The following is a 27,534-nucleotide window of genomic DNA, read 5'->3' as shown; positions in this document are numbered from 1 at the left end:
GAGGGGGGGCCACCTGGCACATTTGGCCCGCAGGACGTGAGTTAAGTATCACAGCTGCAGACCTTGCACACCCTTTATTCAACCTGTTTCAGCTTCTCCCCTCTAGTGTTACTGCACACTGCACGCCAAAATAACCAGACACCAGAACAGTTTTTTTCCAAAGGCTGTCACTTTTATGAACACTCAACACCAGTTACAGTGTCCTGGTTTTAACACGTAAATATCATAACCGTCAAAGATAAATCTAAGCATGCTGTATTTTCAGTGAAACTACAAATTCCTGGTATGTGTACACATACTTGGTCAATAGAGCTAAACTTTACCTGGATACTGTTGGGATGAAAGATAAAATAGTTGCTGCCATGATAACATTCCAGGGTTGTAAAATCCTTCTTCATAATATTATAAAGGTCTGTGCAGTGTTTTGGTGTCTGACAAACCGCAACTTTGTCCATCACTCAAACTGCACCTCCTAGGTTTGTGTTTAATGGGGCTGCTTTTGCATCCAATTTCGTTGTACATGTACCATGACAATGAAGTTATTCATTCATTCATTCATTCATTCATTTTGGTTGGAAATCTTACTCTTACTGTTTAGCTGAAGAAAATAGTGGAGCATTGAGTGAGAGCTCAGGGGTTGGTTGAGTATTGGATTATTGGATTTACATTCATCATGTGGAAACAAACATGATTCCAAATAAAAGCTAATGCTGCTTTGTGCTTGCTGCTTGTGTGGCAGCTATAAATTAATCTGTGCTTTTCATTTAATAATCTTCTTGGAACCCATTAATATTTCCTGATGTTTCTGGCTTAAGATATCACAAATCACATAACTGCCCTAAGTGGTTTTATAATCTGTACCACCCTAGGAAGCTACCCCAGAAAGAGCAACAGACGAGGTATCCCTCTCCCAGGACGGACAGACCTGCAATAAGATAGATGCCATGTGTACAATATTCCTTTAATAATTTAATTTAATTCAATGTAATGAAACCTTTTGGTGTTTAAATGTGTAAAATTTTGAATAACGTGTAAACATGGGTAGAAGGAAATTAGCAATTTAACAGGGAATTTGGGGTGGGAGGGGGGATAGAAAATGACCTAAAAATTAGCAAAACAAACAAACAAACAACAACAACAACCGGGAAATAATCTGGAAAAATAATGGTTTAAAGATTAAAATAATTCTGCAAAATAATTTAAAATATGTGATTATGACAATTAGAAATATAGTTCCCTGAGGAAAAAAAAACCCTAGCGTTCTCACCAATAATTTTCTAAATATAGCCTACTAATCTCTTGTAATATGCGAGCAATTTCTTGTGAAGTTGCTCATTGTCTTTTCCTCCATGTTTTCTAGTGTTTTTCTTGTGAAATATATAAAACGGCACAGTGATTTAACCTTTTGAAGGTTTCAAAGGGTTAAATCATCGTGTCACTGCTGGTAATGTCATTAATCCTTGTTCTATCATATCAAATTGATGGAATTTCAACAATGAAATTCCGGTTGGGATTTTTAGAATAATGGCCTACGACAATTACAATGAATCTGTTATCATGAGTTGGAGCAGAAGGTACCGCAGCGAGTGATTAACAATATGACATTTTAAATGCACTGATTTAAAAAAAAAACCAAACATTTTTAAAGTCCGTTTCAAAAAGCACGCTACACATATGTCAAGAAAATGTACTGTGACTTTATTTTGAAATCGTCTATTTTGCGTCATATGTCCGGCGGACTGTATGTTGCTTGAGCTCAGCATCCCGCAGCATCCCGCAGCATCCCGGTCGCAGAGAGCTGAGCAGCTGCTCCGCACACAGGTCAGTACCTGGATATTTAACCTGGATATTTAACAGTCTTTCATGTCAAATTAAGTCATTCAACGTCTCAGACTCTGACAGGCAGGAAATTATCTACCAGAGTCGTTGGACTCAGACGTGTGTGCTGACAGGATGGTGATAATGTATCACCGACAGCTGCATCTGTCGTGACGCCTGGTCTTCGCAAAATATACATTTAATTTTTTTATCAAATATCCATTTGTCACATAAAACAAATCGGTCCCGTTGACAACCCGTGCTAATGCTGTAACGTATTAACGTCACTGCAGCCCGGGAGACGAGTTTCTAGTGTTAGGCCCTATGGTGCACCGTGCTCCTGAAACATAATGAATAAAAATAAATAGATAAATTATAGTATTTGTTGTTGTAGGTCATGAGGGGAGTGTAATTTGTTGGAGCGGACACAGTGAGTGTGTGAGGGGAGAGGAGGAGACAGATGCTCCCTCTGAGGCGGAGCTGCTGTCTCCAGCAGCATTATGGCGTCCTTGAGCCCTGAAGAAGGGCAGAGCAGAGAGCTGCAGCAGAGCTCAGAGGAGGATGCTGCGACACCGAGGCGTCATCAGGCCTGGCCGCCCGAGCCTTCAGCCCCCACTGGTTCATAGATAGTCCCGGAAATCTCGCTCTCTCTCTCTCTCTCTCTCTCTCTCTCTTTCTCTCTCTCTCTCGCTATGTATATATATATATATATATATATCATTGCTGTTTGGCTTCTTTCTACGGTCTACGGTGGTCGGCGTGAAAAAACATGAATGGCCCTATCTGGAGCCAGTGTTTGGTTTGACTGTTAGACATAGAACATAAAGAACATAAGGATTCTTATTTTCAGGTTATTACACACAAAAGAAAACAACGTATTATATCATACTCAATTTCTGCCAAAAAAATACCTCTAAATCCTACATGCTGGTCCTTCAAGTTTTGAAAGTTTCTGTCTGTGATAAATGGTGTAATAGTAGTGACTTCTATTTGGGTGGGTATTTGGGTTTAGAAGGCATGTTCTTTTTACAAATCACCAAAAATTTTGAAAGGAAAAAAAAACTTTTTTCAAAGAAAACATGCCTTCATAAGATGCAGGCTTGCAGATTTGGAAGGCATATAAAAGTGAAAGTCTTGCAGTGTAATAAAGTGTATTATAATAGTGTGGTACTGTATGCTGTATGTTGCTGTGCTTATCCTCCGTGCTCTGTTGTGTCATACTGTACTACACACTACAGTATAGTGTTGGCTGTGAAGACAGTGTAGTACAGCATATTGTTTTATGTATAATAATTACAACAGTTCTTTCGGGGTATAACAGGCTTTGTATGTGTTCTTTGGCTTGACCTTATTCATTGTGTGAGAAAAATGGATGAAAATATTTAAAACATCTTTAGATTTAATTGAATCTTTGTGTATGTCTCTGTCCTAGGTGCAGATTTTCTTCATTTTAGCTGTGTTGGAGAGTGACCGTCATCATGGGGGAACTGTTCAGGAGTGAGGAGATGACCCTGGCCCAGCTCTTTCTGCAGTCAGAGGCAGCCTACTGCTGCGTCAGTGAGCTGGGAGAACTGGGCATGGTCCAGTTTAGAGATGTGAGTAAATGTTCTTATGCTGTACCATTCGTTGTGGTGGAGCTCCTCTGAAGGCACAAATAATGTCATTCACTGAATGCAAGCCAGTGAAAAATGTGAGAGGACATGTGGTGTTCCTCATTAGCTGTTTTTCATATGACATCTTTTTTTCCAGCTGAATCCAGATGTAAATGTGTTCCAGCGCAAATTTGTGAATGAAGTGAGGAGATGTGAGGAGATGGACAGGAAACTGAGTAAGTAATGAGACATATTAAAACTCAGAGTCAACCGAAGGCACAGGGTGGTTCCTACCTATGATTAAGTTACGAAATTGCTTTCATCTCATCTGGAAAAATACAAAGAACTTGGTTTTGGTGAGGTCATGAATCCTTGATTCTCTTTGCTGAACAGGGTTTGTGGAAAAGGAGATCAAGAAAGCTAATATCCCAACTGTGGACACTGGAGAAAATCCAGAGGTGCCTTTTCCCAGGGACATGATCGATCTCGAGGTAATCAGTCTGCAATTTGTTGTAATTTTCACTCATCAACCTTTTTCCAAACTAGAGTAAAAATAAAGTGATTCACACACAATGTTTTAACAGGCTAAAAATGTCTTAATATGCTATAATCAGCCTAAAATCCTACACACTCCTTGAAACATCCTGAAATACCCAAAAAACGCCCAAAAATTATGTCCTAAAATCGTAGAAATGTCCTGAAAACCTATAAATGTCTTAATATCCTAGAAACACACATCCTAGACACATGCTAAAATCCTTGAAATATCTTGAAATCTTGGACACATGCATGGTTCTGCTGTAACTGGCCCCTGTTTATTTGCAATGGCCCCCATGCAAAGTGAGGAATCTCTGTTCTACAGTAAGACAGGCCCAGGTCTCCTCTTCTTGCTCTGTGCACTCCTTTTATGGCTCTTGTCAGAGTTGTAAAAGAAAACAGCCAAAACAAGGAGCTTGGAAGTGCAAAGGAGATAATTTAAGTAATTTTAATTCAAAGCTGGATTGTGAGATGTATGTAGTCCACCCCAGAATCATCCTTTTCGGCCAAATATGTGTACACACACTCCTGTAAAACAGATAGAATAGACAGCTCAGAACAAGAACAACAAAGCTGAGCAAAGACAGGTTTAAATACACAGAGAACAATTGTGTAAGTAAATGCAAGATTCATATTTTGACAGTGATGAGCATGTTAGTGTGTGTCGTAAAATACAAATATATGTGTACCATTTATAGGTACAATGGACGTTGTTGTGGTACATTGTTGTTAACACTTTGTGAATGATTTAACTGTTTGTCAGTCATATAAACTACACATGGATATTTTTTTCGTTTGAAAATGCCATCAAACCTTTCACATTAGAGAGATGCTAAGACATAAATATGTCATGGTTTAGGTGTTTGTTTACTGTGGACTTTCTTTTGGGATTTTCCATGTATTTCTTGTTTTCCATGTTTCCTGTTTTATTTAGTGTTTCAATCCTTGTGTGTCTCTGCGGTCCCCTGTCTCTGCATTTTCCTGATTTGTTATACCTGAGTTTATCAGTCTTGTCTGTTCTTCCCTGTCAGTTTCCCCTGCACACCCGTCTCTGTTTTAGTCTTGTTTGCTCCATCCTAGTGTTCCCTGTAAATTCGTCTGTTTTCCTTGCTGCATTCCTGTTCATGTCCATGCTATGTTCACCCAGCTTCCGTTCCTGTTGTTTTGATCTTCTGTGTCTCCCTGTGTCATCACCTGAGTTCCCAGTTTGTGTTAGTTTTTTTATTCCCCCTTTTTGGAAATTGGTTTTTTTGGTTACCTGTTCTTTTTGTCGATTTCATCGGCATTAAAGACTCTCTTTCTGTTCGCACTCTTGTTTGCTTTTTTGTGTTCTGCATTTGGGTCCTCATCCAAATATACAAAAAAAGCCATCTGAAATTGTTAATGACTGTTACTGAGACTACCTTCTTCCTTCAGTTAACTATTTAAAACTTGGGCAAATTAGCATGATTTCTATCAAAAAGATGGGAAAACAGTAATGAGCAACTTAACAAGAGATAAAAAGTTACAAGAAAGCAAAACAAGAAAACAAGATAACCTTAAAATAAGTAAAGTTAAGTAAAAAACAAAAAGAAACAAGAAAATAACCTCAAGAAAGTGCTCCAAAATCTTTTAAATAAATATTTATAAGAATTATCAATATAGTTTTCTGGACATTTTCACTTTTTGATAATATCTTATATCTAATCTATCTAATCTCCCCACAGGTCATTTTCTAGTCATTTCCTTGTCACCTTTCACTATTTTTTTTTAGTTTCCAGGACATTTCTTGCAAAGTTGCTTATGCCTTTTCCCCATGTTTTCGAATGAAATCAAACAATTTTTTTAGGTCCCAGAGGTTTAAATGCTTGTGAGAGGCATCTGAGTGCAGCACAACAAAGGTGATGTTGATCCAAGTTCTAAAGGGTTAAATGCCAAACATCATTAAGCAGGTGTAAACGAAGTCTCCTCAGGGTTGATCAGTAGTGTGTGTTGACTGTGACTGCAGGCCACCTTTGAGAAGCTGGAGAATGAACTGAAGGAGATCAACACCAACCAGGAAGCCCTGAAGAAGAACTTCCTGGAGCTGACGGAGCTGAAACACATCCTACGCCGCACGCAGCAGTTCTTTGATGAGGTGTGCTTGTTTCAGACTCTTACACCCAGAGGCACAACAGATGATTGGTGTGCTTCTGTAAATAATGTAACCAAGGTCTCTGATGTCTTTGATAGATGGAGGATCCCAACCTGCTGGAAGAGTCTTCAGCCCTGATGGAGGGCAGTGAGGGGGGCCGCGGGGCCCCACTCAGACTGGGGTAAAGCATCAGATTTTCCAGTTGCCTTTGTAAATACAGAAATAGTCGTGTGTACACCACAAAATCCAATGCACATGAATATATTTTGGTGGTCAGTAGGTTGTCTTCCATTATAGAATCAGAAAATAGTGTTTTACGTTAGAATCATTTGAAAAGTTGAAACTCTCATTTTGTCAGTAATAAGAAATTCAATTCAGTCACCCAGCCTGCTGACTAGAGGTGGATGATATATTCAATATACTCGATGCATTGCAGCTTGTTCCAGATATAAAAGATATATAAAATGACTATATTGACATCGAGTATAAATTGTCCCGTTGTTTTTATAAGCCATCTGCCTCTCGCAGAGACACTCACACAAGGCAGAGCTATGACAGAGCTCCAGACTGTGACTATCTAGTCACATTTTGCCTCTACGGAGCACTACAGCGATTTGCAAATGCTATTATTGTATGAACTGGAGAGGTGTTTGTTTCCAGCTTACAGAGAATGATTTATCACATTTAACAGCGCTGCATTAGCAGTCTAACTGAATGAGTGGTAGTGGTGGTATTGTGAGCAGGTAAGGCGTGTGTTTGAATCTGCAGAGCTCCGATCCCGACTATTTAGTCACATTTTGCGACTACAGAGCACCAATGAGTCTTGGAAATATTAGTAATATATGAACTGGAGAGCTATTAGTTTCACAGTGAATGAATCCTCACAGTTAAAGGCGGTGTAAATTACTGCTGAGGCTAACATCCAACTGTTGACCGGAAGCTTCGAGTCACAACAAAAACATGACAGACACTTCAAGCCTGAGAAGAGCCATTCTTTCAAAATAAAAGCACCATGAATCCACTATGTTTGATTATAACAATATATATTTTTTTAAATGTCATTATAAAAGTTCTTTATTTAACTTCCTTATAACTACATTTTAATAAATGTAATTATAACAGTAGTGTAGACAGTGTGTGTGACAGAAGCTGCTTTATTTAACTTAATTATAACTGCAATTTTTTCAATAATGTTGTATTTTAGTAGTTAAAATTAGTTTAAAGGGCATTTTAAAATATTGAGATATCTGTTGACCATATATATATTGTGTATCGCGATAAAGCATCAAAAGATGTCAGCCTTTTTAACACCATCAGTTCTTTTTACCATTCCAAAGGCTGACTTTGTACTGTGGACAGTTTTTTTCTACTATGAGCACTTGCATGTTTTTGCGTGTGCAGGTTTGTGGCAGGAGTGATCAGCAGGGAGAGGATTCCAACCTTTGAGAGGATGCTGTGGAGAGTGTGTCGCGGTAACGTCTTCTTAAGGAAGGCTGAGATCGAGGACCCTCTGGAGGACCCCGCCACGGTCAGCATACATAACATACATAACAAAGAGGCTTGTAAAGAGACACTAAGAGCGAAAAGTACAAAAAAGCATACAACAATCAGACATACCTGATAGTTGACATTTTCACATATTATGTTTGACTCATTTGTGAATTTTGAGGTAAGTGTAGTTCTCTTTCATACAGGGAGACCAAGTCCACAAATCAGTGTTCATCATCTTCTTCCAAGGTGACCAGCTGAAGAACAGGGTGAAGAAAATCTGTGAGGGGTGAGTGAGTTGTAATAATTTGTTAACATCACCACACTTTTTTTGTTACTTCTTTTTGTGCTACTTTGGCTCTGGTGCACCCTCTCTGTCTGTACCCTTGCTCAGTCTCCTGCCTACAGCACTGTCTGATTGGCAGTGTTGGCAGGAAGTAACTAGTTACATGTAACTAGTTATAGTAATTTAATTATGCATAAATGTAAATGCAATCAGTTATAGTTGCTGAGAAAAAAAAATGTAATTCAATCACTGATTAAAATGATCAAAATGTTGGTGATTACAAAGGGGTTACATATGAAAAAAAAGTTCAGTAAAAAAGTTTATATGTCAAATGAAATATTCATTCTGTCGCTTTACCTCTCGTTGCTGTGCAGTATGCCATCTTTTGGTAGATTGTTGGGCAACGCAGAAAGCCGACAAATCTGAGTGCAAGATTTTTTAAGTTCAGCTTTAGCTTTGTTGCCCTGTTTAAAACATTTGTTAGAAAAGTTTCAAAATGTAATCAAATGTAATAAGTTACATTACTTTGATAAAGTAATAAAAATAGATTCATAACTAATTACATTTTTAATAGGATAACTAGCAATCTGTAACCTATTACATTCTAAAAGTAACCTTCCCAACACATTACGGTGATAGCCTATCAACAGTGAAGGCTGCAGTGTAACAGACAGCTGAGACAGGGACTGGAGCTCCTCCATTGAGCCAGCAGATTAGGAGCTGTGGGTCAAATGTAGTGCAGCAGATATAACTGACACTAAAATAAACGTCACAATATTTTTTGTTGAAGTTTCTGGATAATAGTTTATTACGCAGACTTGTTATTACTATATCTTCAGTTGAGTTGAGTCAAGTATGAGAGCTGCAAGAAGAGGTGGAGGGAGTGAGACAAGATATGTGACTAAGTATAGTTGATAAAACTACAGTGCGGTGACGATATAGATATTTTACGCATAAGACGTATGAAACACAGACTGCCCAAACATGGTGCTACGTAGCATTTTCACTGCAGTGAGAATAAAAAGTATACCATCAAAGCCCTGTCACAAACTAAGAGTGTGGAGTTTGAAGACATGATAGAGAGGGTGTAGTAAAAATGCTATCGGTTGCATTATGGTATGTGTAGGATTTGGAACTTGAGCCATATTAGAAATTAAAATAAACAGTGTATTTAATCCCCTACTGCTTCTTTTTATGCCTCCATGCAGCGGACAGCCTCGAACAAAGGCATTATGTTTTCACGTTGTTTGTGTTTCTCATAAACTCTCGGATAAACTAATTAATAGATTTCAAAGGTCAAATGTCACTGTGACCTCATGTCCGTCCCATTCTTGTGATCGCGATATCTCAGGAACGCCTTGAAAGAATTTTGTTACATTTGGCACAAACATCCACGTGCACTCATAAAAGCACTGACTAGAATTTGGCAGTGAAAGATCAAAGATGACCTCACAATACATAGTTTTAAACATTTCTAAAAAAAAATTTCACACAAATTTCTAAGGTCAGAGGTCAACTTCACTGTGACATCATAATGCTTTCTGTCCATTATTCAATTCAGTCCCTAACTCAGGAACAGAAGGGGAGACATTTGCTCGGATAATGAATTGGTGACACTAAACTTGAGTGCCCACCTTGAAACTGTGCTGATTGTAAAGACTGTGTGAACTTTCCACTTCTGGGAATTTGTAGGTTCTTTGCATTTGCATCCAGTCCACTGTTTTAATGATTTGGACCCCTAAGTACTTGTCTGAGTCTGCCCGTTTCACTTCCTCTCCCTGGATAACAACCAGGACAGGGGGCGTGCTGTTGTTCTGGCAGTCCACTACAGGCTCCCTGGTTTAGCTGATATTGAGCTTTAGGTGACTGTCATTGTCAGTTGTTGTAATGAAGCTCCCTGTCAGTCATCTGCTCTCTTTTGTAAAAAAGTCTCAAGGTGACACAGTTTGTGCAAAACATTTTTCTCATTAGAAAGTATTTACTGGAGTCATAGTTGCCAATGTAACGATAGCTTCTATTTTTCCCTAAAAAGTCACAGTATTTTCTTGCCACCTTCCACTAATTTTTTTAAATTAATGGGACATTAGTTTGGAGTTGCTCATTGACTTTAACCATGTTTTTGAAAGAAATCAAACCAATTAACTCAGGTTTCAAAGGGTTAAACAGCTTGTGAGAGTTTTAACTTAATTTTAACTTAATATAGACACCAAAAATAGAAAATTAGAAGAACAAAACGGAATGACCTGAAAAAAAGCTCCAAAATAAAATAACATAATCAATTATAATAAATATATGTGTTTGATTCTGCAGCTGAACCTTAAACATATTATCAGAAATATAGATTTGTTTATATTTTTTCAGTTATTTTCTCAATTTCCTGTGATTTTCTCCCTCTCATTTTTAAGCTAATTTTCAGGTCTTTTTTGTCACATTTTACTGAGGGGTTTTTTTCCAATTTGCTGGACATTTCTTGCCAAGTTGGTGATTGCCTTTTTTCCATATTTTTTTGAAAGATATTAAACCAATTTTCTCAGACTTCAGTTAAGTTTAAGTTAAGTTTGAACCGGTTGAAAGGTGTCTGAACACAGCACAAAAAACCTGATGTTGATCCGGGTTTTAAAGGGTTAAACTGGAGTATTACTCCAGTAGTACTCTGTCAACTCCACCACACAAGAATTTCATGCTTTCATAAACATTAGTAAGAAAGGATGAAAGATGAGGGAAGCATGGACTAAGCACAGTCCAGTATGTGTCAGATGCGGTGAGCTGACTCTGTCGGTGCTTTTCTTTTCCAGGTTCCGAGCCTCACTCTACCCGTGTCCTGAGACCCCACAGGAGAGGAAGGAGATGCTGGCTGGAGTCAACAGCCGCATCGACGACCTCCAGATGGTATGTTTCACTAGAATGGATCTTTACGTCCGATCATTAGCATTACTCACACATTAGATAAGAAAAAAAGGGTAATGAAAATTAAAATCGAACAAAGTGAGAGTTTCCAAAGAGGCAGTTGACCTTGCCGTAATGCCTGCTTATCGGTGAAGCCACATTACAATTGGCAGTGCGGCTCTTTCTTTTCATTTATAATTCTTTCAAAGGCTCTTTGTACTCTTTGTTACATTGCTGTCACCGAACAACAAGAAATTCATTAGAAACTTTGCACAACAGGATGTCCGCCTTCAGGCTCCTGCTTAGTCTTCCTTTTAAAATCTATTTTTCTAATCAAATCACAAAAGCCCTCAGAATGTGGACGGGTGTTTTCTCGTGTGTTCGCTCTTATCTGTGAAAGACCTTTGTCCTGTCTCATAGTGCTGTGGTTCCCTGAGAGTCTGCCCTTATTAAGGCTGGAAAAAGGGCCTGGTTCTGCTTCAGAGCTCTGCTCCAGCCTCAGCGTGCCAACCACATACAATCTATCACACTCTACTGCAATGGAGCAACCTTTGCATAGGAAATCCAGTTATGTTCATAAACATGACAGTTGGAGCCAGTATAGACAAATCAGTCAGTTTCGACTGTTTGCCAACATGTTTACATCACAGATACTACAGCATTCCAGAGGGCAGTACCATGAAGCCAGATGAATGTGCTAGTGAGGTATATTGGGTCTAAAGCTGGGGTTTCCTGCTTTAAATCTGGCTAGATCACCATGGCAACTTATGCTGCAGACTTATCCTGGTCGGGAGCAAGTTATGTTCTAAGTTTCAGCTTGAAATCAGCTGAAAAGCTCCTTTCACAGCTTCTTTGAAGAGCATCACTCTATAATCAGTAGGCGGGTTTCCATTACCCTCAAATTGAAATTGCAAATATAAAATACACCTAATGGAAACACGTACATTTAGAGAAAACTCCAACTTCAAACTGTAATGGAAACACTTTTTGGCTTTTCTTTTTCTGGCTCCCTCATGATGCAGCAGGAGCTACAAGAGGTGTTAATGCATCACATAACTCTTCAAAAGCTGAGCAGATTATCCAGAAGCTTTAAATTCACAATTCCTCTGTGACATTGTGGACTATCACCTCCCAGAAATCCCTCATACATGGCCGCTCCCATGTATAAGGGGCTTGCCTTTCCATTATGGGTCCATAACACGCCTACATGGCCTTGGATTGGAAATGATGACGGCTAGTGCGGTGGCTGCAATAGAAATAAACTGCTAATGTTTTGGACATCCGTCGCCATGGTTACTGGGATGTTATTGCCAGAGGAGAAGTTGCAGATCACCACTTAATGGAAATGCAGTCATCTCGACATTGTGTTTTATCAGCAATTTGAAAGTATCGCTTAAGTTTTGTCTGCGTACACAACATGCCCATGGTGCGTCAGAGGCAATGTGATTGTTTGATTTAAGTTTGATTTTGAGTTTTGCTGAAAAATGGCCACTACACTGTCTAAACATTGACTGGACCAGGATCTGCAGTCTAAAGTGAGTCCTCCCACACTGATCCTGTAGGTGCTGAACCAAACAGAGGACCACCGTCAGCGAGTGCTGCAGGCCGCCTCCAAGACCATGCGGGTGTGGTTCATCAAAGTGAGGAAGATGAAGGCCATCTACCACACACTCAATCTGTGCAACATTGACGTCACCCAGAAGTGTCTGATTGCTGAGGTGTGGTGTCCTGTCTCAGACCTGGACTCCATCCAGTTTGCTCTGCGCAGAGGGACTGTGAGTTTTTTTTGTTGTTGTTTGGTTTAACAATTTTTGGTTTACAATCTTTACTTATATTGCACTTTTCAAGATTAAACACAAAGTGCCTCCAAGATTAAAAGATTAACAGTATAATAATAAAATATCATAAAACCATGTAGCCCCTCCCCCACCCCCTTTATGACATACCAAAGTGAGGAACATTAAGAACGTACAGAACAGCACCGTGTACATGAAAAGATGGGGGTGCAAGTACAAAAAAACAATTTCATAAATAAATAAGTAAAATGTAGAGAATAGAATTAGGCTCATATAAGCAGCTAAAATTAAGAATAAATGATACAACCACATGTATTAGCAGATAAGATGCTAATAAAGGAGAAAAGGATATGTAAAACAGGTTGAATGCCAATAAAAGAACAAACAATTACATTTAAAACAGGTAAAAGTGCAAATTATATGGAAGTGCATAAAATGATCACATGGGGAAACTAAAACAAGACCACTATAAAATGCAATGACAATGACAAGTTAAAAAAAAAACAACTTTAGAATACCATCAAATGATAATATTAAAGGTATGCTTTCTTGTAAAAGTGAGTTTTGAGGAGGCACTTAAAAGCTCACTCACTTTTATGTAATTTGATCACACCAATTAGAGAAAATTAAATTACAAGTACTGAAGACAAAGCTTACACCCAACATATAAACATTCATTTCAGTTTGAATGTAAATCTGGGTCATGATGTAGTGTGGAGGTTTCTGTTAGTCATCTGGTCTCACCGTTTCAACACAGGCAGCATGTGACTGATCAGTGAGGACTTTATTTGACAGGAGAGAAGCGGCTCCACAGTGCCGTCCATTCTCAACAGGATGCAGACCAAGCAAACGCCACCAACCTTCAATAAGACCAATAAGTTCACATCTGGCTTCCAGAATATCGTGGATGCTTACGGCATTGGGAACTACCGGGAAATCAATCCAGGTTATACACTTACTCATTTATCTACAACTGAATTCATTATTCATCATGTATTTGAATATTATTCATTCATTCATTCATTCATTCATTCATTCATTATCTGTAAGTGCTTATCTTGCTCGGGGGTGGTGGTGGTGGTGGTGGGTGGGGGGGTGTCCCAGCTGACACTGGACAGGTCTTAGAGACAGATAACCATTTACACTCATATTCATTGGTGATTTGGGCAATTTATGGCACATTAATACACCTTTATGTGCGACAATACATACATCAGTTTCAAATGTTGTAGATGTCACTGCCCTCATACTTCCACACTTGCATCTTTTATTTTGGCATAAATATAGCCAATACATGGCACTAGAGGGCAAAGTGAAAAGTTTCAGACAACAACAAACAAGGTGACGGTGAAGACGGTCATAATGATGTACCTTTTAATGGAGGCAGTGTGGTAGGCCATTACAAAATACAAGGTGGATTTATTTGTATGAATTTTTTAGTTTAAAAAATAAAAAATAAAATTTGTCCCTAAATCCGGCTACATCTTTTTGGCGTGGAAGGAGGAGTTGAGGAGGCTCACACTCTCACAAAGAAGCTGCTCCATAGTCTGGTGGTTCAGCAGCAGATACTTCTGTATCTTTTTCCAGATGGCAGCAGGGTGAACAGACTGTGTCTGGGGTGGCTGCTGTCTTTCAGTATCCTTTGGGCTCTGTGCAGATACTTCACCGAGCTCAATGATGCTTTGTAGAAGGGAACCAGTGATGTTCTGGGCAGTTTGAATCCTTCCTGTCTTGGGCCGTGCATTACGTACATAGGGATATATGGATAAGAATTCTTTTCACTTTATCCACAAAATTTAATACTGACTGATATTTTACTGGCTGAATATTTGAGTGTTTTTGGATGTTTGAGGCTCGTTGTGTGATGCATTCTTCCTGTGTGTCACCTGTCACAGCTCCATACACTATCATTACTTTCCCCTTCCTGTTTGCGGTGATGTTTGGTGATATGGGTCATGGCTTGCTGATGACCTGTGCTGCCCTCTACCTGGTCATCCGAGAGAGCCGCCTCCTCGCCCAGAAGAGTGACAATGAGGTACAGTAAGGCATGAACAACTGATCCACCAATCAAAAGCTTTACACACAGTACACATTCAGAATTAGAGACACACACACACACACACACACACACACACACACACACACACACACACACACACACACGTGTTTTTCCTGAGTTGTTGTATCTCTCTGTAGATGTTCAACATGGTGTTTGCTGGTCGCTACATCATCCTGCTGATGGGGATCTTCTCCATGTACACCGGGATCATTTACAACGACTGCTTCTCCAAGTCACTCAACATGTTCGGCTCTGGATGGAGCGTTAGGCCCATGTTTGGCCCCAAAGGAGCCAACTGGTCGTAAGTCAGCCACCAACTCTGTTTGGACTGAAACTGCCTTCATGTTTGTTTTTTTTGTAAATATTTTAACAATTGTCCTAAAAAATCAAAGGAATAGTTTGGGAAATGGGCATCTTTGCTTTTTTTTGAGAGTGAGATGAGAAGATGGATGTCAGTCCAATGTCTGAACAGGGCTGGAGTCAGGACATGATTAGCCTAGCATTGCATGAAGACTGGCCGCAGGGGAAACAGCTCTGTCCAGAGTGAAGAAATAACCAACCAACACCTCTAAAGCTCGTTGATTAACAAATTGAATGTTTGTGGTTTGGGGGAAGTTGCAAGCTGGAAGCATTTCTTTGCAGAACAACGGTAGGTGCAGTGACCTCCGGAAGTCTTGTTGTCACAGCAGCCTGGTTTGGTACCATCGTGTCTGTAGAGTAACATGTACTAAAACCTGAACTAAGAACTTCCTGAACTGAAAAAAGTCGGAAATTATTGACCTGTTCAGGACGTGCAGGTGCTCAAAGTTAATCCTTACAAACCTGGAGCAACATCACTTTCCCTGTGCTGCTTTCAGGCACCTTTTTCAAGTATTTAAAGCTTGTCTTAATGCATTATCTTTCAAAAACATGGAAGAAAGGCAATGAGCAACATGGTATGAAATGTTTCATGGAAAATTCTTTTTTTTTTAAGTTGGGGGAAAATATCTTAAGAAGAAAGACAAAAGCTAGGGAAAAACTTAATTTATTATTATTGTATTGTATTGTGTTATTGTGTAAATTGTCAGGTAATTTTTTTGTACTTTAAACTAATTTCTTGCTATTTGGGGTAAATCCGGCAGCTGGACTACAAGCCCACAGCATGTAAATAACTGGTTTTATTTCAATACATGGATTCATTTCCTGCTGATGTGTCCCCAGGTTCACAACACTTGATGAGAATGCAGTTCTGCAGTTAGACCCAGCTATTCCTGGTGTGTTCAATGGGCCGTATCCACTCGGAATTGACCCGGTAAGAAGATCTGTACCTTCTTCGAACAAAAATAAACACTGTGGTTTATTTTGACACAACCACCCACCCACTCACACGCACCATCCTGTTGCCCCAAGTGCTACGGTCCGAGTGTGGTCTAGTCAGCTGCTGAAAATAGCCTACAAAAAATCACTCTTTCCTCCTGTTTGAGTGATATTTGTTAAAACATACAGTGACCAGTTTCAGGAAACAGTTGAGACTTAAAAAAAAACAATTCAAATATAAATGTGTGAGCTGTTGGAATTGTGAAAAAATGACATTTTCAGTAGGAACCCACAGGCTGAGTGATTAAATAACTGCAGAGAGAGAGAGAGATCCCAATAAACTCGGTTTACGTTTGTGCAACAATGCAAAATAAAGAGTCTCACCTTGGCTGGTTTCAAAGATTTGACTTTGTTGTGTAATCTGTGCAGATCTGGAACGTTGCCACCAACAAGCTGACCTTCCTCAACTCATTCAAGATGAAGATGTCTGTGGTCCTGGGCGTCATCCACATGCTGTTTGGAGTGACTCTCAGTCTCTTCAACCATCTGTAAGTACCACACTCAGCTCCAAAGGCTTGGACCCCAATATTCGGCTTTTCAAATATTCACTATCAATAATCGAATAATCTTAGATTAGTTTGAGTTAGTCTGCTCTGCTTCAGTTTCACAGGGCTTTGTCGGGTTATTATGGGTAGTTTGAGTGTATATAATAATTTGTTTATTATAATAAAAAATTGTAACAAGCTGTGTAATGTCACAAAAAGGGCACAGAAAGGTTATTGAAGCCAATACTCCTCAGGAGTTTTGCTTGTTAAAAAAAGACACTATTACTATACTATTACTATATTCCCTTCAAAGGTCATAGGAAATGACATTTAATACAGTTTTTCTTAAGCACACATTGCCCCCAGAACACACCTCTTGTTCCTCAGGAAACACTGTTACTTACTGTTATCCAACTGAATGTATACAATGACACTGATGGAATATACTGACACAAAGAGCTTGGTTGGAAACTATGCCAGTGCTGTCTAACCTTCATATTCACCTGTTGGTCTATGATATGTTCACTGCAGTCCAACATCAGCAAAGTGAAACTCAACAAATGTCATCTTAGTCTCTTCATAAGATGTTCTTGGTGTGTATTGGTAACTGACCTTCCTGCACTGCAGGTACTTCAAGAAGCCGCTGAACATCTTCTTAGGTTTCATCCCCGAGATCGTCTTCATGTCCAGTCTGTTTGGCTACCTTGTCCTGCTGGTCTTCTACAAGTGGACAGCCTATGATGCCTACACCTCTAAGGATGCGCCCAGCCTGCTCATCCACTTCATCAACATGTGTCTCTTCAACTACGACAACACCTTCAGGCCACTCTATGCAGGACAGGTGCCCCCCCCCCCCCCCTGTCCACCTCTAGCTTCATGCACCCCCCTCCTGCATTACATCAGTTAACCTATGGTAGAGAGGTGCTCAGCAGCTCATAGTAAACACTAATAATGCTATATTTCAATTTAGCGACAAGCGACAGTTCCAGGGTTCAAGCCAGCACAGACCTTTAAAACTTGAAAACTGTGAAGGGTCAAGAGCTTTGATAGTTTAGGAAATCTGCATTAAAGATAAAAAACACTTTTAAGACAATCAAACAGATGCTCATTCATTTAAATACAAATCCCTACAAGGCCACACTTTTCTGTTGCTTCCTATTGGTCAATTTCAGAAACATTTTGGGAAGAAGCAACAATGTTAAAATGTGAAAAAAATCACCTAGTTTGGTGATGTTTGATTAAATCCTCACTGATTTCAAAATGTTTTACACGTGTGGCTCAACATTTGAAATTAACATACGCTGCAAGTTTTGTAACAATTGGAAAAACAGTTTCTGATTTATAGTCTTGATTTGTGTTCTGCTACACCCATTTTTCACTTCCAATCATTGATGAAAAATTCACCTGTCTACAATGTAACTTGTCATGGGACTTTGTGAAACATTTCTGATGAAGAGGAATAATAATAAATCAGCACAAAACCAATAGTTTCAACCATTTGGAATTGAACCCATAATTCAACATAATTAAATATACTATAAATATATGGTTACCTTCCCTATCACCCTATCAACAGAACAACCCTAAAACTTAAATTAAAAGCAGAGAACCAGTTAAATGAGTCCCTTTTATTAGCTGGCTGTGGCTACACATTTTGACAAATATCAGGTATCAATTAAACACGATTGCCATTGGCACTGCAAGTCTTTTTTTAATATTCATGTTTTACTTATATAAACAATATTTTCAGTTTCTCCTGCACTGTATTGTTAGGCAGCTTAAAAGTGTAGAAAATAAGCAAACAAATGTAACATGTACCTGTGTTGCAAGAAAGCAAAGGAAAGGTTTTATTTGGTTGAGAAAAAAGACTCAGATTGCTTTGTTTTTTCTGTGCCAGCAGTGAGACAGAGGACTGAATCAGGCCTCAAAAGGATCTGTCCAGAGAATTAGCATTTTCTCATCACTGCTCCATATCACCAACACTTTGTTAACCTCTCTCTGTTTGAATCTGTAGATGGGGATCCAGGTTTTGTTGGTGCTGATTGCCCTTGCATGTGTACCCTGTATGCTGATTGTGAAAACTATGGTGCTTCGGCGTCAGCACCTGTGGAAAAAGCACCTGGTATGTGGATCTGACCCCACCTTTAACTTAACTGCCACCTTTGATGAATAACATTTATAACCTTTGGTATAACCTTTTTTTCACTCCTATTCTGCCATTCATTTCAATGCACATTGTACGGTGTAATGTGGTTGGTTGTGTTGTCATGAAAAATGCTTAAAGCCTGCCTTGGAAACGCTCTTATTTTGGTGGAAAATTTAGAAATACTTCACAGACAGAAGGCACCCTAGCAGCTGATGATCTGCCACTTGTTTTCACTCATATTTGAAAAGTTCTTAGCCAAAATGACACATATCCAACAAATTTGAATTACTAAGTAATAAGTGATTTACTTATCAGCCTGGCACTACCATTGCACTCAATGGTTGTCTTTAACCTCAAAGAAATGCAGTTCCATCAGGCCCCAAATCACAATTTGTCTCAAAGGGGTTTACAGCGTACAACATCCCTCTGTCCCCCGGAACCTCACAGCAGATAAGGAAAAACTCCCCCCAAAAAACCATTAAATAGGGAAAAAGTGGTAGAAACCTCAAGAAGAGCAACTAAGAAAGGATCCCTCTTCCAGGATGGACAGGCATGCAATAGATGTCTTATATACAGAACAATAAAAATACATTTATATATGACAAAATGACTCACAGAGGGAGAAAGAGAGAGAGGGAGAGAGGGGAGAGAAGCACAGCAACAATAATAACAATAATGACTATAACAATAGAAATATGAATATTAATAAATGTAGTTTATGATAGTATGTATTATATTATAGTATATGTATGTGAAAATAATAATTATATGTGTACAATAATAATGGAGGTATGACTAATAATATATAGCAGTAGTTGTTGGCGTCGGGCAGGACCACAGCATCAGTGCAACCACGACCCACGATTCCAGGCACAGCCAAGATCTGAGAAACCTACGAGACAAGAGAGTGTAAAGGCTCTGGAGAGGAAGCCGAGTAAGTGTTATGCAGATTAGGCCTCTATCAGCCTAACTAGGGGCTGGTCCAAGGGAAGCCTGAGCCAGCCCTTGCTATAAGCTTTATCAAAAAGGAAAGTCTTAAGTTTACTCTTAAATGTGGAGATGGTGTCTGCCTCTTGGACCGAAACTGGAAGATGGTTCCATGAAAAAGGAGCCTGATAGCTGAAGGCTCTGGCTCCCATCCTATTTTTGGAGACTTCAGGAAACACAAGTAACCCTGCATTTTCGGAGTGAAATGCTCTGGTAGGAAAATAGAGAACTATAAGCTCTGAAAGATGTGACAGAGCCTGACCATTTAGAGATTTGTAAGTGAGGAGAAGGAGTTTAAATTCAATTATGGATTTTACAGGGAGCCAGTACAAAGAACCTAAAACAGAAGAAATATGGTCCCTTTTCTTGGTTCCCATTACACAGTACACATACCGCAGCATTCTGACCAGTTGGAGATTCTTGACAGAATAGTTAGAAAGACTGGATGAGGATGTTGCTAGTGACTTGATGACCCAGCAGGAAGTGTTAAAGAAGTCATATTTAGACCAGAGTGTCTCCACCGTGCCAGGCTGCTTTCTTCAGAGTGTTTCTTGAGGTTTAAGCAGAACCAGTGAGCGGTGTCATGTTTCACAAGTGGTGGCTATCTTTCATTGTGGAATGAAAGCCTTCACTCACTGTATTGGGTGCCCTGTTACTTTCAAAAACTGAAGTAAATTAAGAAAGCGTTGAAACTAAGGCTTGCTTTAAACTAGACACAGCTCTTGTGGCTTTTGTATCTAGTCCCAGAAGAGGGAAGAAACCCCTGCAGAGAATCTAGAGCAGTCTTTAGAGCAAACAGGCGTGTCCTCATCATGCACCGGACTCACCCAACAGGGCACGCAGAAGTTCGGAGGAGTGCGGGTGGGCAACGGGCCCACGGAGGACGAGGCTGGCATCATGGACCACGACCAGCTCTCCCAGCACTCAGAGGAAGGAGATGAGGTGAGCCCAAGAAATATTACCACACATCACCAAACACACATTCCATCCTCTTCCACACCTTAACTTAGTTTGGTTCAAGCAGGATTATAATGGTGTCTAAGCTTTCACTATTATATATGGACTACTCTCTACAGTCACTCATATGTGGGCTCACTTATGAACATGTGGTCTGCTTTATAATCATTTTAATTAAACGGTAACTTTGGTATTTTTCAACCTGGACCCTATTTTCGCATGGTTGTGTGTCTAAATGACTAATGGGACAAATTTCCTGCATCAAACCCACCAGATTCCCTTGAAATAAACGATAACTGAAGCACGAATAGAGACAATATGTTGTCACATCTTACTGGGTGAATCAAGAGTTTATTTTAACCCTTTGAAACCAGAGCAAATTGGTTTGATTTCTTTTAAAAGAATGGGGAGAAGGCAACATCAACTGAATAAGATGTCCCAAAATTAAAAAAAAGAAGTTAAACAGTTACAAGGAAATTACCTAAAAATAAGCACAAACAATTATAAAACCAAAAACAAATTATCTTTCTGTCTGTCTGCCTGTCTATATATCTCTGTGTGTCCGTGTGTGTGTGTTAATTCGTTATATGTTTTCTATAACATAATTTTTAATCTAAAGTTATTATAATGATAAATATCAGAATGTTTTGGATAATATTCTAATACTCCCACAGTTTGTAGAACTAATTTTCAAGTAATTGTCACCTGGTATCTTGTCACCTTTTAGTAAGTTCTTGCAATTTTTGTGACCTTTTTCACTATGTTTTCAAAAAAAAATCAAACCAGTTAGTTTCAAAGTGTCAAAAAGCTTGTGAAAGGTGTCACAAGAAAACTGATGATGATTCAGGTTTCAAAGGGTTAACCAAACCAGAGTTTATGATTGTTGCAACAGTGGAAAGACAAACCAGGACTGTTGATTTAAGTTCTGTTATTCTGTGGACTGTGAACGAAGTGTGTTTTACATTGATAAAATGAATTTTGTAGGTTTGATGATTGCGATTTCAGGTCTGTTTCTGGTTAAACTTAAAGACTCTTACTCTTTAACAAAAAGGTCCAACTCTGGAAGGATCTTTCAGCAATTTTGTCAGACACTTAGAATAACAATCTTAGCCTGTCAGTGGCAAACACTTTTTCCTGTCAATTTGACACAGAAACATGGGAAATTGAGTCCAGGTTGAAAACTGCCATAAGTTAACTAAGAACAATAGATTCAGCTCAGTGTGGTTCCAGCACTTCCAGACTCAGATGGTCAAAAATGTATAACTCACACATAACTGAATTAAAATCTCCTTTCTCAGCTCATTCAACAGCTTCACTCCCTGTTGTACCTTCATGTCAGAGAGCAGTCTGTTCTCCTGAGTAGTAACAGGAGATGAGGGCAGAGTGGGCACATCAGCATGCAGAGAGAGAGGCAGGGCAGGGATGGACCGCAGCAGATAAGAGATGGATTTTCCATTTCAGAAACATAAACAGCGAGGTGGTTTTCATGAGAACCAGCAAGTGGAATTAATGAAAATACCACCCAGATGTTTTGTGTGGGTGACTCAGAGGTTTGGTTTCTCCCAGGTCTCCCACATAATAAATCTCTGAGTGTTTATGTTGCGATAACACATTACATAACTGTAATGTAATAAGGCTGCATTTTGTCATCAGTATTCCAAGCGTATGATATTCATGCAGCCTGGTCTTATCAACAGGGTTATGGGATTTAATATTGCATAATGTTGAGAGCAGCAGCTGACTGTGAGAATATCAGGTTGGAGAGTTAACTGAATACTGCAGAAAACATTGACAGCCAGGTAAAGTGACTGGTGCTGGTTTAGAGGATCAATCTGTCTGTTCCCCTTTTCTCTCAGGTTTTGTCTGGAACTTTTAAATTTTGTTAATAAATAGCACTGACCTTAGAGCTTCTAATCGGTGGTTGCTGGCAGTGCTGGTATTTGAGAGTTTCAGCTGTCGTTCACTGGATTAGATCAGCACCTTAGTTCACAGTTTCGGGCATGCTGTAGAGCTCTGCACGGTTCCTAAACTGAGGCCTACACCTGGCCATATGCACATCTTTAAGGTTAGGGTTTATCAAATCTGCCTTAATATTCACATACCCAATTTATATTGAAAAATGTAATAGGTCACTGTAATCTTTTCTGCTGTCTATACTTGCTGTAAAGTGATATAAAGGTAACATAAGTATACTGTAAGAGGTGGAGCTTAACCCTTTAAAATCTGAGCAAGTTGACTTGATTTATTTATTATTTTATTTTTTCAAAAAACACTGGGAGAAAGCAGTGAACAATGAAAAAATAACTCAAAAATTAGCACAAAGAATCAAAAGGAAAGAACAAGAAAATTACCTTACATTTGGGAAAAAAACATTATTATTATTAGTAGTTGTAGTAGTACTAGTAGTAGTAGTGTTAGGATTATTGTTATTGTTATTGTTACTATTATTATCATTAATAAAAAAATTTTAAAAAGATAAGGAAAGTTAAAAAAAAATAAGGGTATGACCTGGAAAAAGTGCTTAAAAATTATAATAATTTGTAGCAGAAATTTAGGTATGTAATACTGATCATTACAAATGTAGTTTTCCCAGGCTTTTTTATTTCTTACCTAGGCATGATTCCCTAGCGTCTTGTAAATAATTTTCTAAATGTACTTATTTCTCATTTCTTACCAAGTTGCTGATTGCCCTTTTCCCAAGTTTTTGGAAAAAAATCAAACAAATTTGCTCAGGGCTCAAAGGTTTAAATAACTGTGAAAGGCAATTGAAAGCATCACCAGAAAAATAATGTTGCTCAAGGTTTTAAAGGGTTAAAATCCACAGTCTTTGGTTTGTGCAGAAACACACAGACAGAAATATCTCAGTTATATATGAAAATAAGCCAGAGAAAGCCCAACGTGTGCACAACAAGGTGGTGCAAACTCTAGATTCTAGTGAAACCAACTGCAGACAAACTGTAAGATTGAACCCTGTGGATAGATGCAGTTCCTGAATTCCACCACTAACCTTTGACCTTTGCTTACTTTCAAGCACTCAGAGGAAGAGCCGGTAAGAAAACCTGTGTTTTGGAATCTTCTGAGCATGTCTGGATGCTGTCTTCTGCATCTTGTCTGATGTGTTTGTACCAAGTGTTGCTCTTTGTGTCTTTGAGCTCTGGTTGCTCTGTGTGAACCTCCTGTACTCGTACACTGTCCTCCTCCCAGCAGCAGGCATGTCTGTGTGTGACTGTAAAGATGGATCTTTTTGTCTGTGAAAAGCTCCGCTGCAAGTCATCTAGTCAGATGCTTATCTTTTAAGTGTTGATTTTCAATATATGTATTTTTTAAAACGTAAAAAATGAACAACTGCTGAGATGCACAACAATTTATTTCCAGAAGACTTTTATACATAGCAGGATCGTACCTGTAGTGTAATTTGTTTAGACAAGGCAAAACAATTGTGATGAATCAAGAAAATGACAACTGATTTGAATTTCTTGACATTTATTTATTGTTTGTTTAACCTTTTGAAACCAGAGCAAATTGGCTTGATTTATTTTAAAAACAAAAAAAGGCAAGAAAACTTAAGACAACATGCCCAAAATTTGCAAGAATTTAAAAAGCAAAAACAAGGAAATTACTTAAAAATGTGCATAAAAATAACAATTCTGAAACATGAATTTAAATAAATGATTATATGAATTATATATATAGTTTTCTAGACATTTTCCCCTAATAATCATCTAAATCTACTAATTTGTTGTAATTTAGAGAATATCTATTGCCAAGTTGCTCATTTTGTCCATGTTTTTGAAAGAAATCAAACCAATTACCAAGTGTAAATACCTCTGGAAGGTACGTGAATGCAGCACAAAGAAGTGATGGCAATCCAGGTTTAAAAGTCTTTAACAAGTGAAACTTTTGGCAGGTTTCCTCACTTGGAAAATATGTTTTAAGTCTTAATGAGACTTAATGACTTGTAAATATGGATATTTTTTGAGTGTCTTTAAATAGAGCTGATGCCAAGACCAGGAGGTAGGATCAAAGACTAATGCAAGTATGAGCATTTTTTTGAGTTGAAGGGAGGACCAAGTCAAAAGGAGGGTTGAGTGTGAGTCATAATGAGTCTAAAACAAAGAAAACACAGTGGCCAATCAGTATTCCCGGTACTGCTGTCTTATGTCGGATTCATACTACACAATATCTGACATAATCACGGTCAGATTAGGTGATTATTTAGTTTGTTTCCATCCAAACGAGTCAAAACACTCACAAGGCGAAGACTAATTCCCACAAGATGGAAACATGAGTTAAAAGACAAAACACCCCAGAAACTAAGGCAAATCTGAGACGTAACAAACATGAGACCAGCACAAGTCCAAAAAAAAAAAACAGCTCTGCTCTTAAAGCCTCTGGAAACATGGCTTGAAATAATAAGGAAGTTGAGTGTCTCATTAACCATCTACAAATACCAGAGTGAAAATAAAAGTTCCCATCTATTAGAAAAGCAAGTTGAAAACAGTTATTTTGAGGATAACAGCATTTTCCAGGTTGTGTGGGCGTGGCAGATCACTTTTTGATTGACACCTCCTTGGATCCCACCTTTGTCAACTGTCTCTTGTCTCCATGACAACAGCCATGGAGCAAAGCAGAGTCGGCGTGGTACAGCCCTATCTGTTCCAGCCCTCTGACTCTGACTGCGTTCCTAAATCCAATCTGACGCTCTGCGCTAAATTGAGAGAGCTGTTGTTTGACGTTTAAGTTCATCACACAGTCACTCTGTTGGGCACTTTGCTGTTCCGTCTCCCCAGACAGAGTGCCCAGAGTGTGATCTGAAACTCCCAGAATGCACTGCTCTGGATAACTGAGCTGTACATTCCAGCAGTGCTCCAAATTTACCAACAGTCCAGTTTGTGCCCGAATGCGCTCTAACACTCAGTGAGTGTTTTTGAACACACCCTATTGAAAGAAGCGTTGAGGGATTTCAGTTTGACATGTTATATTAGTATCAACTGACAGCTGACTTGGAATTTTTGATTGTCTTTATCCAGTGACAAGATATGGATCAGGGATAACCATGCCAAAATAAACGCAGCTTCAGGAAACTGTGTAAAAACTCAAATTATAGTATTTCAAATTTGGATTGAGGCTAATGTCTGATCATTTTTTATGCTTTTTTCATGCATGTAAGACCGAAAACAACATAAGAAAGATTTGGGTGATTTGGGTACTCAGAGGCTTTAAAAATACACTCTTACTCAAGTGGCTGTTACTGTGGTCTCTGTAGTACTACAACCCTGCTTTTGAAATGTGCTGTAATTTAACTTTGGGTCAGCACCTGAGTTTTCCTTTGTCCTGCAGTTACAAATCAGACTGAAAGCATCTGTGAATGCTGGACACTGTTTGACTGAGCTGTTTATCATGTACATGATAAATGTACAGTGTGAAATCATTTGGCTCTTTAGCTGAAATGTTTATTGCCAAACATTGCCAGTGCGAGCGTCTGGTCTCAGTGCATTATGCCTTAAGCATGTAAGCCTTCGTTGTTTTCATTAGCCACTTGTCGGAGGCCCTTTGAATAGAAACAATGAGTGCTGCTTCCATGAACTCTATGTCACGGCTCCAAGGACAAAAGACAAGCATGGAAAGAGGAAACCAGACCAGCACAAAGCCAAACCCAACAAGCACCACTCAGAGCAACAGACCCCCTTAAAAACCCCCCCCCCCCCCCCCCCGGGAAGGCTCGCCTTGCTCCAGGAAGAAGAGAACGAAGGAACTGTGTTGGCTTTACAACACACAAACAAGTTGTTGCACTGTGATCTCGCTCAGGGGAAACGCTTTGCCCTTTGTTTTCTGCCCGATCACAGCTGAGGGCTCGGGCAGGGGTCAAAGGTCAACACTGACACTCATTAGGATGATAATAGAATTTCCATTCCAAGTTATTCCCATGCTTCATGCCATTTTGACTGTCCAGTTGTTATTACTGGCCACATTGTGAAAAGCAGAGCAGGGTGATAATCATCTCTCCAAGCTCAGGAGAAAGTAAAGTGTTTGTTTTACACATCTCAGTTGATAAGCTCGGATGACGTGTGTGTATGTAATGACATACCGGAAATTCTATTGTTTTAGTCTTTTTTTCCTGCATTGTTTACTACTGTAGTCATCACGGAAAACATAATACTGTTAATGTGATAAACAGCTGTTTAATTTATACTCATTTTTTTTAGATATTTAAAGAAACACTATCTTAAAACGTCAGTTTAGACAAACACACATAATACTACTGAGAGTAAAAGCTACACTTAGCAGAAATATCTTGAGGGGAAATACAGACAAAAGAATTACTGTCCTTGAGGGTACTTTCCATTTTACATGACAAAGTTCACTTGAAATACTTAGCACTGCTTAGCCTGTGAAAACAGCTGCATGGTGTCCTCTGGGGCTCCGGATGAGCTGTGATATCTCTGAGATATGACATTACCAGGTACTTTTTGCTTTGAGTTCAGAGACTGAAAACATATTTATTATTCTCTGACAGCTGGGGGGAGTGGTTTTTCAAAGACATGCATTTCATTTTGTCAGCTACTGTAATTTTGTTGTTCTTTACAACATCTATTGCATGTCTGTCCATCCTGGAAGAGGGATCCCTGCTCTTTCTTGAAGGGTTCTTTTCTTAGTCATTGTGAGGGACTAAGGACAGAGGGATGTTGCATGCTGTGAAGTGTGATTTGTGAAAATGGGCTTTATAAATAAAATTAATTGAATTGAATCCCCAGACAAAGAGGATCTAATAAAAAGTGCAGGTGGAGAAGTGTAGGTTCCAGTGTTGTTTTTTGTTTTGTTGGGTTTTTTGACAGCCTGCGCAGCACAAATATGGACTTTCTTTTTGTATGTTGTGAGACTTAATGAAAGTTCAGTATTTACTCACTGCAGTGCCTCATTAATGCTCCTGAAGAATACATATGTGCTTGCTTCAGTGGCGATATCAACTTCCTTTTTAAAGCTCAATGAGGACAAACAGAGATTCTTGTGGTAGGTGCCAAGGCACT

At 39.0% G+C, this 27,534-nt stretch overlaps 1 protein-coding gene across 2 annotated transcripts in view; it reads left to right on the top strand.

Annotated features, from left to right (window-relative positions):
* Positions 1–1,776: 1,776 nt before the first annotated feature.
* Positions 1,777–27,534, top strand: part of atp6v0a1b (ATPase H+ transporting V0 subunit a1b) — a 39,647-nt gene continuing 13,889 nt past the window's right edge. Inside the window, exons 1-19 of one of the 2 annotated variants that reach the window (XM_042508124.1) lie at positions 1,777–1,821; positions 3,251–3,413; positions 3,568–3,646; positions 3,804–3,901; positions 5,935–6,063; positions 6,159–6,241; positions 7,462–7,588; positions 7,755–7,837; positions 10,630–10,723; positions 12,283–12,495; positions 13,312–13,462; positions 14,412–14,551; positions 14,713–14,876; positions 15,776–15,866; positions 16,301–16,419; positions 17,044–17,257; positions 18,431–18,538; positions 20,384–20,491; positions 23,538–23,555. In XM_042508124.1, coding sequence (XP_042364058.1) covers positions 3,297–3,413; positions 3,568–3,646; positions 3,804–3,901; positions 5,935–6,063; positions 6,159–6,241; positions 7,462–7,588; positions 7,755–7,837; positions 10,630–10,723; positions 12,283–12,495; positions 13,312–13,462; positions 14,412–14,551; positions 14,713–14,876; positions 15,776–15,866; positions 16,301–16,419; positions 17,044–17,257; positions 18,431–18,538; positions 20,384–20,491; positions 23,538–23,555 — 2,136 coding nt within the window. In that variant the 5' untranslated portion in view covers positions 1,777–1,821; positions 3,251–3,296. Of the gene's footprint in view, positions 1,822–3,250; positions 3,414–3,567; positions 3,647–3,803; positions 3,902–5,934; positions 6,064–6,158; positions 6,242–7,461; positions 7,589–7,754; positions 7,838–10,629; positions 10,724–12,282; positions 12,496–13,311; positions 13,463–14,411; positions 14,552–14,712; positions 14,877–15,775; positions 15,867–16,300; positions 16,420–17,043; positions 17,258–18,430; positions 18,539–20,290; positions 20,492–23,537; positions 23,556–27,534 lie in introns of both variants that reach the window. The other variant, XM_042508123.1, reaches the window with a different exon arrangement.

This window comes from Plectropomus leopardus, chromosome 19, assembly GCF_008729295.1.
Source record: "Plectropomus leopardus isolate mb chromosome 19, YSFRI_Pleo_2.0, whole genome shotgun sequence".
Classification (NCBI taxonomy): Eukaryota; Metazoa; Chordata; class Actinopteri; order Perciformes; family Serranidae; genus Plectropomus; species Plectropomus leopardus.
The sequence above is the reverse complement of the archived record's forward strand: the minus strand, read 5'-3'. Positions and strand labels throughout refer to the sequence as shown.